Here is a 13,321-nt window from a genome sequence, read left to right as displayed (position 1 = left end):
GTGCGCGTGTGGGTTTTTGTATGCGTCTGTGTGTGTGCGCGCGGGGGTGTGTGCGCGGGTATCTGTGTGTGAGTGCATGTGTGTGTGCGCGCATCTGTGTGCACGTGCGCGGATGCGTGCATGTGTGTGTACACTCTAACAAACTCCAGGCGTACTGGCTCACCCCCTGGCTTTATGTACTGAAACATTTTTCACCTTTCCTGATTTGGTTCTTCCCAATTCCCTTTAAATGTTATTCCTTCAGGTCCTGAACTATTCCAGTTTTCTTCTGGCCTGAAATGTCAGCAGCTGCTTCCTATTGCCCCCAGTCTCACCCTGTTGTGCCCCTTGTTGTACAGGCCATCCTCACCGTCAACCCTCGTCAAGGTCTCAATTATCTTCCTCATTCCAATGCAATTGAGGAAAGACATCTTGGTCTAGAAGAACTGGTCTTATCCCAATTTAACAACATCGTTACTGTACACACGGGAACTGCAGATGCTGATTTACAAAAAAAGACAAAGTGCTGGAGTAACTCAGTGGGTCAGGCAGCATCTGTGGAGAACATGGATAGGTGACGTTTCACAGAGTGCTGGAGTAACTCAGCGGGTCAGGCAACATCTCTGGAGAACATGGATAGGAGACATTTCGGGTCGAGTCCCTTCTATGGGTACAGGTGAGGGGGTTTTGTTGGCAGGTGGGTGGACAAATGCCATAAATGGGTCCATACACCCACCACCCTCTGTGTGGAAACAGTTTCCCCTCAGGTTCCTATTACATTCTCTTCCATCTCACTTTAAACATGTACTCGCCTGAACGATTCCCCTCATGATTTTATGGACCTCTATAAGTTCACACCTCAGCCTCCTGCACTCCAAGGAATAAAGAAGCAGCCTGTCCCACCTCTCCCTATAGCTCAATGTCGCAAGTCCTGGTGACATCCCCATGCATCTCTGCACTGTCTCCAGCTTAATGGCATCTTTCCCACAGCAGGGTGACTAAAATGGAACACAACAAGGTCATACAGAATAGGAGTAAAATTAGCCCACCAAGTCTACTCCGCCATTCACTCATGGCTGATCTAGCTCTCCCACCTCACCCCATTCTCCTGCCTTCTCCCCATAACCCCTGACAACTGTACTAATCAATAATCTATCTATCTCTGTCTTAAATATATCCACTGATTTGACCTCCACAGCCTTCTGTGGCAATGAATTCCTCAGATTCACCACCTACTGACTAAAGAAATGTCTCATCTCCTTTGTAAAAGAACGTCCTTTAATTCTGAGGCTGAGATGTCTAGTCCTAGACTCTCCTAGTGGAAACATCCTTTCCACATCCACTCTATTCAGGCCTTACCAAAACTCCAAATGGGGCCTCACCAATGTTTTATACAACTGTAACATAACATCCAAACTTCTATACTCAATTCTTTAACTGATGAAGGCTTGCATGCCTAAAGCCTTCTTTACCATCTATCTACACTACTTCAGGGAACTCTGTCCTTGTACTCATATGGTCATAAGAAATAGGAGCAGAATTAGGCAATTTGGCTTATCAAGTCTACTCCCCCATTCAATCATGGCTGACCTATCTCTCCCTACTCACCCCATTCTCCTGCCTTCACCCCATAACCCCTGAGACTCCCAGATCACTCGTCCTCGGACTCTACCATTCACCGTGAAGGTCCTGCTGTGGTTTGATTCCCAAAATACAACATTGAACTCCATTTGCCGTTCCTCAGCCCATGGGCCCAACTGATCAGGATGCTGCATTGATGTTTGATAACCATCTTCACCGTCTATGACACTGTACTGTCATCTGCAAACGTACTGATTGTGCTTTGTACATTCCCATTCCAAATACTGAGCGAGATGACAGTGTGTTCAACTGAAACCTTGTGCTGAGCATTTCTACAATCTGCAGCTTTTTCTTTTCCGTGTACCCTTGTTTCCATTGGCCGTGTCACAATCAACAGCAATATTCACCGTCTTGTGTTTGTCTACCTGACCGGTTTGGAACTTGTCAGAGATTTGCCAGCATTTTCTCTGTGGAGACAAGCAGTGAACTTCCAAAACGTGGCCGCTCCATTTATTCTTCAGTTCAACCCACAGCCTGGTCTGATCAGCTTCTGTCTGTCTGAAGATTTCCCTGTGATTGGTTCCTCTGCACAAAATCGGCTTCACTTTTATTTCCCAACTTGTTTGAAACGCGTGTATCCAGAAACTATAGAAATGATAAAGTGCCTCCTTTATCTGCACGTTTCAGCATCATTCTCCCCTTGCCTCCAGCTCACCTGTCCTGCTCCAGTCAGCACAGCCACGCAGCTCTCCCTTCTCTTTCCACATCTCTACCTCCCACCTTTTCTGCTTTCCTCCCTTCCAAATCTTTGGTCAGCTTCATTATTCCCTGTGCAAGGGTGGGGGATAATATACATCTTATAAAAGTGTATGAGATCGTGCCCGAGTTAACCCAATGGGCAGAAGCACCAGCAAAGCTGCTCTGTTGAATCATATTCTGGTGAAGAAGCCTACCCACCAGTTCCACCCCACCAGGTCTAGGGAAAGCTACTTTCCTGCAACAGTCAGGTTCTTTAACCGACTCACACAAGTGTAAAACGCACACCTCCAGGTTCACACCTCCAGGTTTCTTTCCAGTTGTTATCAGGCACGGAATCATCCTACCACAACCAGAGAGCAGTGCTGAACTACCATCTACATCTTTCATGACCCTCAGACTATTCTTGATCAGTCTTTGCTGTCTTTACCATGCACTAACGTTATTACCTTATCATGTATCTGTACAACGTAAATGGCACAATTGTAATCATGTATTGTCTTTCGCTGACGGGTTAGCATGCAACAAAAGCTTTTCACTGTACCTTGGTACATGTGACATTAAACTGAACTGAACCCTAATTCTACCTCGACAATGGAACTCCACGGACCACCTCTTACGCAAGCGAGCCTGTCTTGTTCCCTTTTCTGATTATAATTTAGCACAAACGTCCTGCATCTTGCAATCTTCTTTCTTTACAAAACAAATTGATTTATGTCCAACTTATTCATAATGATTTTTTTGTGTTTGGCTGTACCTGTGTCTATGTGTCTGTGATGCTGCTGCGAGCTTTGCACCTGCACCTCACTACACACGTAAATGACAATAAACTCAATGTCATATTTTTACAACTCCCACCTTTTATAGATATTGAACAGTTCAGTACAGGAACACCCTCAATCTCACGCAATCCCCACATAAAGCACACTGCCTCTACATGGCACAACCTACACTCTTCTCTATGTAAACACCACAGATGACGGTTTCTAAAAACAGCCACAAACACCGGAGTAACTCAGCGGGTCAGGCAACATCTGTGGAGAACATGGATAGGTGACGTTTCACAGAGTGCTGGAGTAGCTCAGCGGGTCAGGCAGCATCTGTGGAGAACATGGATAGGTGACGTTTCACAGAGTGCTGGAGTAACTCAGCGGGTCAGGCAGCATCTGTGGAGAACATGGATAGGTGACGTTTCACAGAGTGCTGGAGTAACTCAGTGGGTCAGGCAGCATCTGTGGGGAACATGGATAGGTGACATTTCACAGAGTGCTGGAGTAACTCAGTGGGTCAGGCAGCATGGACAGGTGACATTTCAGGACCCAAATCAGTTTGATTTGGGAGGGAGGTGCAGGGTTAAAAAGTTGGGTGGGCGGGACAAAGAGTGGCAGATAGGTTTATCAAAAATGGCCCCTCACCTGTGTTCACCTGTTACCTGCCACACTTTGTCCTGCCCCTCCTCTTTTCCACCTTTCTTTCCCCACACCCAGAATCAGTCTGAAGCAGTCCTGACCCAAAACGTCACCTGTCTCCAGAAACACTGTGTGGGAAGGAAACTGCAGGTGCTGGTTTACACTGAAGATAGACACAGAGTGCTGGAGTAATTCAGCGGGACAAGGATCATCTCTGGAGAGAAGGAATGGGCGACGTTCCGGGTCTAAAGCCTCCCCCCCCCCCCCCTCACCTTCACCCCCATCATTCATCATCACCCTGCACCTCCTCCTCCTCCTCCATGTCCCTCCACCAACTCCCCCCCTGCATCATTGTTGCTCCTCTCCCAACCCGCGGCGCTCCCTCACTCACCCCCTGCCCACCGCGGCGCAGCGGGACAAGGATCACTCACCCCCTGCCCACCGCGGCGCTCCCTCCCTCACTCACCCCCCTGCCCACCGCGGCGCTCCCTCCCTCATCTCACCCCCTGCCCACCGCGGCGCTCCCTCACTCACCCCCTGCCCACCGCGGCGCTCCCTCCCTCACTCACCCCCCTGCCCACCGCGGCGCTCCCTCCCTCACTCACCCCCTGCCCACCGCGGCGCTCCCTCACTCACTCCCCCCCCTGCCCACCGCGGCGCTCCCTCACTCACTCACCCCCTGCCCACCGCGGCGCTCCCTCACTCACCCACCCCCTGCCCACCGCGGCGCTCCCTCCCTCACTCACCCCCTGCCCACCGCGGCGCTCCCTCCCTCACTCACCCCCTGCCCACCGCGGCGCTCCCTCCCTCACTCACCCAGTCCGGCCCGCGAGCTGCAGCGGGATCTCCGCCAGGAAGTGACGACATCCATTCACCTGTCAGCGGGGTCGCCCGGAAACTCCGGGGCAAAGGTCACCGCGACATGGCGGCGGAACCCGGACAACAACAACTGCGCAACGTGAGTGAGTGTGGGGAGGGGTTGTGGGTGTGGGGGGGGGGGGGCGGTGAGTGAGTGTGGGGGAGGGGGGGGGGGCGGTGAGTGGGTGTGGGGGAGGGGGCGGTGGGTGGGTGTGGGGGAGGGGGAGGGGGCGAGTGAGTGTGGGGAGGGGGGGGGGGCGGTGAGTGTGTGTGGGGGAGGGGGCGGTGAGTGGGTGTGGGGGAGGGGGCGGTGAGTGGGTGGGGGGGAGGGGGCGGTGAGAGTGGTGTGGGGGAGGGGGGCGGTGAGTGGGTGTGGGGGAGGGGGTGGTGAGTGTGTGTGGGGGGGGGGGTGAGTGAGTGTGGGGGGGGGGGCGGTGAGTGAGTGGTGGGGGAGGGGGCGGTGAGTGAGTGTGTGGGGGAGGGGGCGGTGAGTGGTGTGGGGGGGGGAGGGGGCGGTGAGTGTGTGTGTGGGGGAGGGGGGGGCGGTGAGTGTGTGGGGGAGGGGGCGGTGAGTGAGTGAGTGAGTGTGGGGGAGGGGGCGGTGAGTGTGTGTGGGGGAGGGGGCGGGTGAGTGGTGTGGGGGAGGGGGCGGTGAGTGTGTGTGGGGGAGGGGGCGGTGGTGAGTGTGAGTGGGGGGGGGGGGGGCGGTGAGTGTGTGTGGGGGGGGGGGGGCGGGTGAGTGAGTGTGGGGGAGGGGGCGGTGAGGGGTGAGGGTGTGGGGGAGGGGGGCGGTGAGTGGGTGTGGGGGGGGGGGGGCGGTGGTGGGTGTGGGGGGGGGGGGGGGGGTGTGAGGGGTGTGGGGGAGGGGGCGGTGGGTGGGTGTGGGGGAGGGGGCGGTGAGTGGGGTGTGGGGGAGGGGTGCGGTGAGTGAGTGTGGGGGAGGGGGCGGTGAGTGTGTGTGGGGGGGGGGCGGTGAGTGTGTGTGGGGGGGGGGGCGGTGAGTGTGTGTGTGGGGGGGGGGGCGGTGGTGAGTGTGTGTGGGGGAGGGGGCGGTGAGTGTGTGTGGGGGGGGGGGCGGTGAGTGTGTGTGGGGGAGGGGGCGGTGAGTGTGTGTGGGGGAGGGGGCGGGGGTGGGTGGGGGGGGTGTGGGGTGGGGCGGTGAGTGGGTGGGGGAGGGGGGGGTGGGTGGGGTGGGGGGGCGGTGAGTGTGTGTGGGGGGGGGGGGCGGTGAGTGTGTGTGGGGGAGGGGGCGGTGAGTGTGTGTGGGGGGGGGGGGGTGAGTGTGTGTGGGGGGGGGGTTGTGTGGGTGTGGGGGGGGGGGGCGGTGAGTGTGTGGTGGGGGAGGGGGCGGTGAGTGTGTGTGTGGGGGAGGGGGCGGGGGGTGTGTGGGGGAGGGGGGGGTGAGTGTGGGGTGGGGGTGGGTGAGTGGGGGTGAGGGGGGGTGTTGTGTGTGGGGGAGGGGGCGGTGGGGGTGTGAGTGTGGGGTGGGGGGGGAGTGGGCGGTGTGTGGGGGAGGGGGCGGTGAGTGTGGGGGAGGGGGCGGGGGTGAGTGTGTGTGTGGTGGGGGTGGGGGCGGGTGAGGTGGGGGGGGGGGGGGGGGTTGTGTGTGGGGGGAGGGGGCGGTGAGTGTGTGTGGGGGAGGGGGCGGTGAGTGTGTGTGGTGGGGGGGGGGGCGGTGATGAGTGTGGGGGAGGGGGGGGAGGGGGCGGTGAGTGTGGGGGAGGGGGGGGGTGAGTGTGTGGGTGGGGGGGGGGGGGGGGTGAGTGTGGGGGGGGGGGGGGGGTGTGTGTGGGGGAGGGGGCGGTGGTGTGTGTGGGGGGGGGGGGTGTGGGTGGGGGGTGGTGGGGGTGGGGGAGGGGGCGGTGAGTGTGTGTGTGGGGGGGGGGGGGGGATGAGGTGTGGGTGTGTGTGGGGGGGGAGGGGGCGGTGAGTGAGTGTGGGGGAGGGGGCGGTGAGTGTGTGTGGGGGGAGGGAGCGGTGAGTGTGTGTGTGTGGGGGAGGGGGTGGTGAGTGTGTGTGGGGGAGGGGGCGGTGAGTGTGTGTGGGGGAGGGGGCGGTGAGTGTGTGTGGGGGAGGGGGGCGGTGAGTGAGTGTGGGGGAGGGGTGGTGTGTGGTGTGGGGGGGGGGGGTGGGTGTGTGTGGGGGGAGAGGGGCGGTGAGTGTGGGTGGGGGGGGGGGGTGGGGTGAGTGAGTGTGGGGGAGGGGGCGGTGAGTGGGTGTGGGGGAGGGGGCGGTGAGTGGGGTGTGGGGGGGGGGCGGTGAGTGGGTGTGGGGAGGGGCGCGGTGAGTGTGTGTGGGGGAGGGGGCGGTGAGTGAGTGTGGGGGGGGGGGCGGTGAGTGGGTGTGGGGGAGGGGGCGGTGAGTGGTGTGGGGTGGGGGGGGGGTGAGTGAGTGGGGGAAGGGGGCGGTGTGTGTGTGTGGGGGAGGGGGCGGGTGAGTATGTGTGGGGGAGGGGGCGGTGAGTGAGTGTGTGGGGGGGGGGCGAGTGAGTGGGTGTGGGGGAGGGGCGGTGAGTATGTGTGGGGGAGGGGGGCGGTGGTGAGTGGGGGTGGGGGACGGGGGGTGGTGAGTGGGTGGGCGGGGGGGCGGTGAGTGAGTGTGGGGGAGGGGTGGTGTGTGGGTGTGTGTGGGGGGCGGTGGGTGAGTGTGGGGATCTGCAGCGATCAGAGGCGGGGAGTGGGTTCTGGAGGGTGACAGAGATGGAGGATTTGACGGCGGGGAAGGGATTGGGGGGGGGGGGGGGCGAGATGGAACTGTGAAGGTCAAAAGGGATTGGAGCAGAATTAGGCCATTCGGCCCATCAAGTCTACTCCACCATTCAATCATGGCTGATCTATATCTTCCTCCTAACCCCATTCTCCTGCCCTCACCATAAGCTCTGACACCCGTACTAATCAAGAATCTATCTATCTATCTCTGCCACTGACTTGGCCTCCACAGCCGTCTGTGGCAAAGTATTCCACACATTCATCACCCTCTGACTAAAGAAATTCCACCTCATCTCCTTCCTAAAAGAACGTCCTTTAAATCTGAGGCTGTGACGTCTAGTCCTAGACTCTCCCACTAGTGGAAACATCCTCTCCACGTCCACTCTATCCAAGCATTTAGGGGAGAGAGGAGAGGGGAGAGTGACAGAAGGGTACAGGGGTGGGGAGGGGACGAGGGGGAAGTAGGATGAGGATGAAATGAGGCAAATAGAGGGGCAGGATGAGTGTTGGGAATGGTCTGGAGGGGGAATAGGGTCCGGAGAATTGAGGGATATAGGAGGGCAATGGGATGGAGGTGGAGGAGAGAGGATGGAGTTGTGAGAGAAGGGGAGACGTTATAATGGGGTACATCGGGGGAAGTGGTTTTATACAAGGAGAGATGGATGGAGGGAAGGGATGCAAGGAAAGAGGAAGTGGAAGTACACAAAGGAAGGGACTGGGCAAGATGGAGGGGGACAAAGAGGATGAAGAATGGGAGGAGGAGAGAGAGCTGGGAGAGAAGGGAAGAGTTTAAAAGATGGGAAGAAAGAGAAAGAGAGTGAGCGGTGTGAAAGTCAGACTCTGAGAGGATAGTGTCAACACCTCGCACCTTCCCCACTCACCCTCGCACCCTCCACATCCACCCACACACCCACCCGTCCTCACACCCTCCCCACCCACCCACCCGCCAGTCCTCCACTGGCTCATTCTCCCCTCTTCCCCCATCCCTCCCATTCCCCCTACCCCCCCCTCCCCCTCCCCACCCATACCTCCCATTTCCCCCACACACCCGCCATTTCCTCGCCCAATCAGTAAACTCTCTCCATTGCGTTTCAGCTCCGGGATTTTCTGCTGGTTTACAACAAGATGACAGAAAGCTGCTTCAATAAATGTGTGACCAACCTGAACTACAGAAGCCTCACTCAAATTGAGGTAACGACCCCACACCCTCACACGTACATGGAAGAGTGGCCACAGGAACAGGCCTTCTGCCCATCATGTCTCTGCTTACCGTCATGCCACTTTAACACCGCATGCAGATACAAGCAACTGCAGATGCTGACTTACATAAAAAGGCACAAAGTGCTGGAGTAACAGTGGGTCGGGCAGTAACTGTACACATGGATAGGTGATGTTTTGGGTTAAGACCCTTCTGGAGGGAGAGAAGCTGGAAGAGGAAAGGGACAGGACAGGACAAAGTGTGGCAGGTGATATGTGAACATTGGATGCAGTTTGATGAATGAATAAGTTTATTGGCCAAGTATTCACATACAAGGAATTTGCCTTGGTGCTCCGTCCACAAGTGACAACATGACATACAGTGACAGTTAAGAATGATACATTAAACATTAAACAATAATAAAACATTATTGATTAATGTTAAGTAGAGGATTGGACCAGAGATGGAAAAACAGAAGGTGAGACAAAGGATTGAAGTTCCGTTTTTTTTTAACATTCAGTTTTGAGTCACAGAGTGATACAGCATGGAAACAGGCCCTTCATCCCAACTTGCCCACAACAGTCAACATGTCCCAGCTACACTTGTCCCACCTGCCTGCGCTTGGTCCATATCCCTCCTAACTTGACCTATCCATGTACCTGTCTAACTGTTTTTTAAACGTTTAGTTTATTGTCACATGGACAGAGGTACAGTGAAAAGTTTTTTGTTGCGTGCTAACCAGTCAGCAGGAAGACAACACATGATTACAATCGAGTAATTACAGTGTACAGATACATGATAAGGGAATAACGTTTAGTGCAAGGTCAAGCCAGCAAAGTCCGATCAAGGATAGTCCGAGGGTCACCAAAGATACAGACAGTCGTTCAGCGCTGCTCTCTGGTTGTGGTAGGATGGTTCAGTTACTTGATAACAGCCAGGAAGAAACTGTCCCTGAATCTGGAGGTGTGCGTTTTCACACTTCTGTACCTCTGGCCCGATGGGAGAGGGGAGAAAAGGGAGTGACCGGGGTGAGACTGGTCCTTGATGATGCTGTTGGCCTTGCTGAGGCAGGGTGAGGTGTAGATGGAGTGTATCGAAGGGAGATTGGTGTTGAGTAAATCACACATACTCACGGAGCTGGTCCAACAGTATTGAGTAACGTATACAACACACTACAACATGTTAGCTCTACCGTGCTGCATCACTAACTACAGCACATGTCGGGTCATGATAATATGAATGGTGTAGTAGTAGGCGGAGCTTATATTAATGAAGCACTATATTGGTTAGTCAGTAATGTAACCAATCTACATCTTTCCTTGTAAGAATAATAAGTGAACCACATCTACAATAAAGTGATATATATGTATAAGCACGTTACTAGGTGCTGACTGATTAATAATGCAACCGAAACACTGATAGCGCAAACAAGTTCAGGTGGTTCAAACAAAGTCCTTGTATTTAAGGGGCGGCCTACAAACCCGTCCCGCGCACGTACGGTTCAGATCCGCATCTCCTCCCGTCACTGGGCCTGGGGGGACAAACACAGCGAGGCTGGCGAGCGGGGCACCGAGCGTGGCGGTGAGGGAGCTGGAGACACAACCAGGGAGTGTATGTTATGTCTGTTAGCTTCAGGCTCGGAGAGAGTAAGCGGAGGAGGTGCTGGTAGCTCCTGGTATTCGATATCAGAATCTTCATGTTTTAACAGGTGCACAGGCTGCCTTGGAACTGAGAGATTCCCACGGGCTCGACAGCAGTTAATGAAATGATTACTTCTTTTGCAAAAGTGGCATAATTTTCCAAATGTAGGGCAAAGTTTGCGGTCAGCGGGGTGTGACCCGCCACAGTTAGAACACTTCTAAATAAATCTGTGAGATTGTCAAGATGATATATTGGGCTGTGAGCGTTGTGTGCGGTAGGAGGTGTCAGTAGCATCAACACGGTACGAGGAATGCAGTCCGGGCCCCATTGATTTAGTGTGAGACTCGGTGAGTTCAGCAATGCAACAAGCAATTTCAGCACTGACCAGGGTTAGTTCAGTATCACAGAGTAATTCATCACATACTTTGTCACTGAGGATTCCACCCACCAGTCTGTTGCGGACGAGTTCATCACACAGATTCCCAAAATGGCAGCGTGCAGCAATATGTTTTAGAGTGCTGATATAAATCTCTACAGGTTCGCCTTGTAGCTGATTACGAACAAATCATTCAGTACGTTCCAGTACAGAGTTAGTGCGAAGGTCACATAACTGTCTGAATTTGTTGATCACAACTTCGGGATAATCTAAAGTTTCAACAGGTACCACAATCTGATTGGTGTGATCCAGAACTGTAGGAGCAAGGTCGAAGCGCTCTGCTCGTTTGATAGCTTCTGGGCCAGCGATGTTGAGAAGTACAGAGGCACGGTGGTCTAGTTGATCATTGCGAAGAGCAGCACAAATGTAAAAATTAAAGTCAAGCTCGAAGATCTGCCAACCTTCAGCGAGGTCTGAGTCAAAAATGAGGGGATCAGGTTTACGGAATTAATTGGCCATTGCAACACGAGATATGGGACAAAACGCGTGAAATAAAACACTGGAAAGAAAATAAATACCGATCTATTTAAACGCGGAGTGGGTTGACCACATCTGACACCACGTTGAGTAAATCACACAACAGTATTGAGTAACGTATACTAACACACTACAACATGTTAGCTCTACCGTGCTGCATCACCAACTAACAGCACGTCGGGTCGCGATAATATGAATGGTGTAGTAGTAGGCGGAGCTTATATTAATGAAGCACTACATTGGTTAGTCAGTAATGTAACCAATCTACAGTTGGTTTGTGTGAATCGTTGCGAATTGCGAAGCCAGAGGAAGGAATGTAGGGGGAGGGGAGAAATAGGTCTGAGTCACGGACGCAGATGTACAGACACGTAGACAGACATGTAGACACACAGACGTGGACACGCATACAGACAGACACACAGATGCACAGACACGTAGATGCACAGACATTTAGACACGTAGACACAGACACACAGACATGTAGACACAGACACACAGACACACAGACACGTAGACACACAGACACATAGATGCACAGACACGTAGACTCACAGACACTGCGCTCTGTGGCAGAGAATTCCACAGAATCATAACTGAGTGAAAATGTTTTTCCTTGTCTCAGTCATAGCCTCCCCTTTTCTCTTACACTGTGACCCCTGGTTCTGGACTGCCCCAACATCGGGAACATTTTTCCTGCATCTAGCGTGTCCAATCCCATAAGAATTTTATATCTTTCTATAAGATCACCTCTCATCCTTCTAAATTCCAGTCAATGCAAGCTCAGTCGACCCGTTCTTTCATCATATGCGAGGTGTGTGTGTGAGGTTTAACATTTGTGATAAATGTCAGTCACAAGAAGCTAACATAGCGCACTCTTTTGTTTTCTGTATAAAAATCCAAAAATTCTGGAACAAAATATTTGAAATCTTCACAAAATTATTTAAAACAAAACTACTACCCAAAGTAGAATGGATCATTTTTGGAATATCGGAAGGTAACCCAGAATTAAATAGTTTTCAAAAGAACTTACTTAATTATAGGCTAATAATGGGAAAAAAGCTTATACTTAAATTTTGGAAAAATGCTCCGATACCAACAACAAAAATGTGGATTTCAAACATGTTCGAAACACTACACTTGGAAGAGATGAGACTCCTCCTAGCAGGCAAAGCAGATCACTTCCAAAAGACGTGGTCTGCATTTATGGAACTATTACAAGCATAAGGTGCAATAATAAGTTAAGACATAAAGGCTACCAGGACCTGGTAATGGGGGGGGTATAAAATAAATTTTTAATAAAAACATGGTTGGTATATCCTTTTTTGCGGAGTTTTGTGTTACAATAGAGCGATTGATTTTCCTTTCTTCTTTTTTTTCTTTTCTTTCTAGGGTCTTATTTCTTTTCTTTACTTCCTTCTCTAATTCCTTCCCTAAGGGGTTCTCTTCTCCCAACACTTTCCTGCACCTTCACGATTCTTGCTTACTTTCCTTATTTCTTTTATTTCTATCTTTTTTAAAGCTCAAAAAATGAAGTGGTACAACATAATGTAATAAGATATATCCGATGTATTAATGTGAAACAAAAAAACCAAAAAAAACATTGTGCCCCTGTCTAGGAGAGCTGCATCAATGGGTGTGCGGGGAAGCTGATCCGTACCAATCACCGGCTGATGGGCGCATACGTGCAGCTGATGCCGGCGATCGTGCAGAAACGGCTGGCGGAATACGAGAGGAGAGCAGCAGAGGTGGCCCAGGCGGCCCCAGTGCCAGAGACGGCCCCAGCCTCGAGCCTGGAGGTGACGAGTGGAGCAGAGTGACTGGTCACATGTGGGAACGAGCAGTGATGTGAACAGGACGACACCGCGCTGCTGACCGGCGATCCAGTGAAACTTGGTGCCCAGAAACTCCCATCCCACTCTCCCCCTCCGGGAACACTGCTCCTCCCGCTCAGCACTAAACATAGTGGCCTCTGTGACCTGACTGTGATTACAGAACGAGTGAAGGTTGAGTGTGCCCGCCTGCCCCCACCCTGCCCTGCCCCTGCCCTGCTCCCGGCCTGCCCCTGTACCCACCCCACCCTGCCACCGCCCCCGATCTGCCCCTTGCCCCAGCCCTGCCGAGTGGCAGGTGGACGGTTGCAAGTTTCCTGGGCTAGGGGGCGTGGGCCTGACTGTACAGACAGACTGCCCAGACTGAGGATGCTGTCACAAACGGCAGCCACCGAACAATGAACACTGAGCACACACAGCGGAGAGCCGATTAAAGTTTCCCGACAGTG

The 13,321-nt window shown here is 53.6% G+C and overlaps 2 protein-coding genes across 4 annotated transcripts in view; one reads left to right on the top strand and one right to left on the bottom strand.

The window, feature by feature from the left end:
* Positions 1–4,643, bottom strand: part of LOC129698348 (arfaptin-2-like) — a 24,771-nt gene extending 20,128 nt beyond the window's left edge. For both annotated transcript variants that reach the window (XM_055637440.1, XM_055637442.1), the window contains exon 1: positions 4,542–4,643. The gene's annotated coding sequence lies outside the window, so the exon portion shown is untranslated. The remainder of the gene's footprint in view (positions 1–4,541) is intronic.
* On the top strand, positions 4,586–13,321 carry timm10b (translocase of inner mitochondrial membrane 10 homolog B (yeast)). Of its 2 annotated transcripts, none has more exons than XM_055637443.1 (3): positions 4,586–4,683; positions 8,387–8,482; positions 12,660–13,321. In XM_055637443.1, exons 1-3 carry the CDS (start codon positions 4,648–4,650, stop codon positions 12,858–12,860), a joined length of 333 nt encoding a protein of 110 aa, XP_055493418.1. In that variant the 5' UTR covers positions 4,586–4,647; the 3' UTR covers positions 12,861–13,321. The 2 variants fall into 2 exon arrangements, with proteins under 2 accessions (XP_055493418.1, XP_055493420.1); XM_055637445.1 differs by having other exon boundaries at positions 4,604–4,687.

Source organism: Leucoraja erinacea, chromosome 6, assembly GCF_028641065.1.
Source record: "Leucoraja erinacea ecotype New England chromosome 6, Leri_hhj_1, whole genome shotgun sequence".
Lineage (NCBI taxonomy): Eukaryota > Metazoa > Chordata > Chondrichthyes > Rajiformes > Rajidae > Leucoraja > Leucoraja erinaceus.
The sequence above is the reverse complement of the archived record's forward strand: the minus strand, read 5'-3'. Positions and strand labels throughout refer to the sequence as shown.

What these genes read in the sequence shown, in the direction of transcription:
- timm10b (XM_055637443.1), top strand. Translation starts at nt 4,648, where the DNA reads ATGGCGGCGGAACCCGGACAACAACAACTGCGCAAC. An exon ending in GACAACAACAACTGCGCAAC is followed by an intron (nt 4,684 to 8,386) that starts GTGAGTGAGTGT and finishes ATTGCGTTTCAG; the next exon opens with CTCCGGGATTTTCTGCTGGT. An exon ending in GAAGCCTCACTCAAATTGAG is followed by an intron (nt 8,483 to 12,659) that starts GTAACGACCCCA and finishes GCCCCTGTCTAG; the next exon opens with GAGAGCTGCATCAATGGGTG.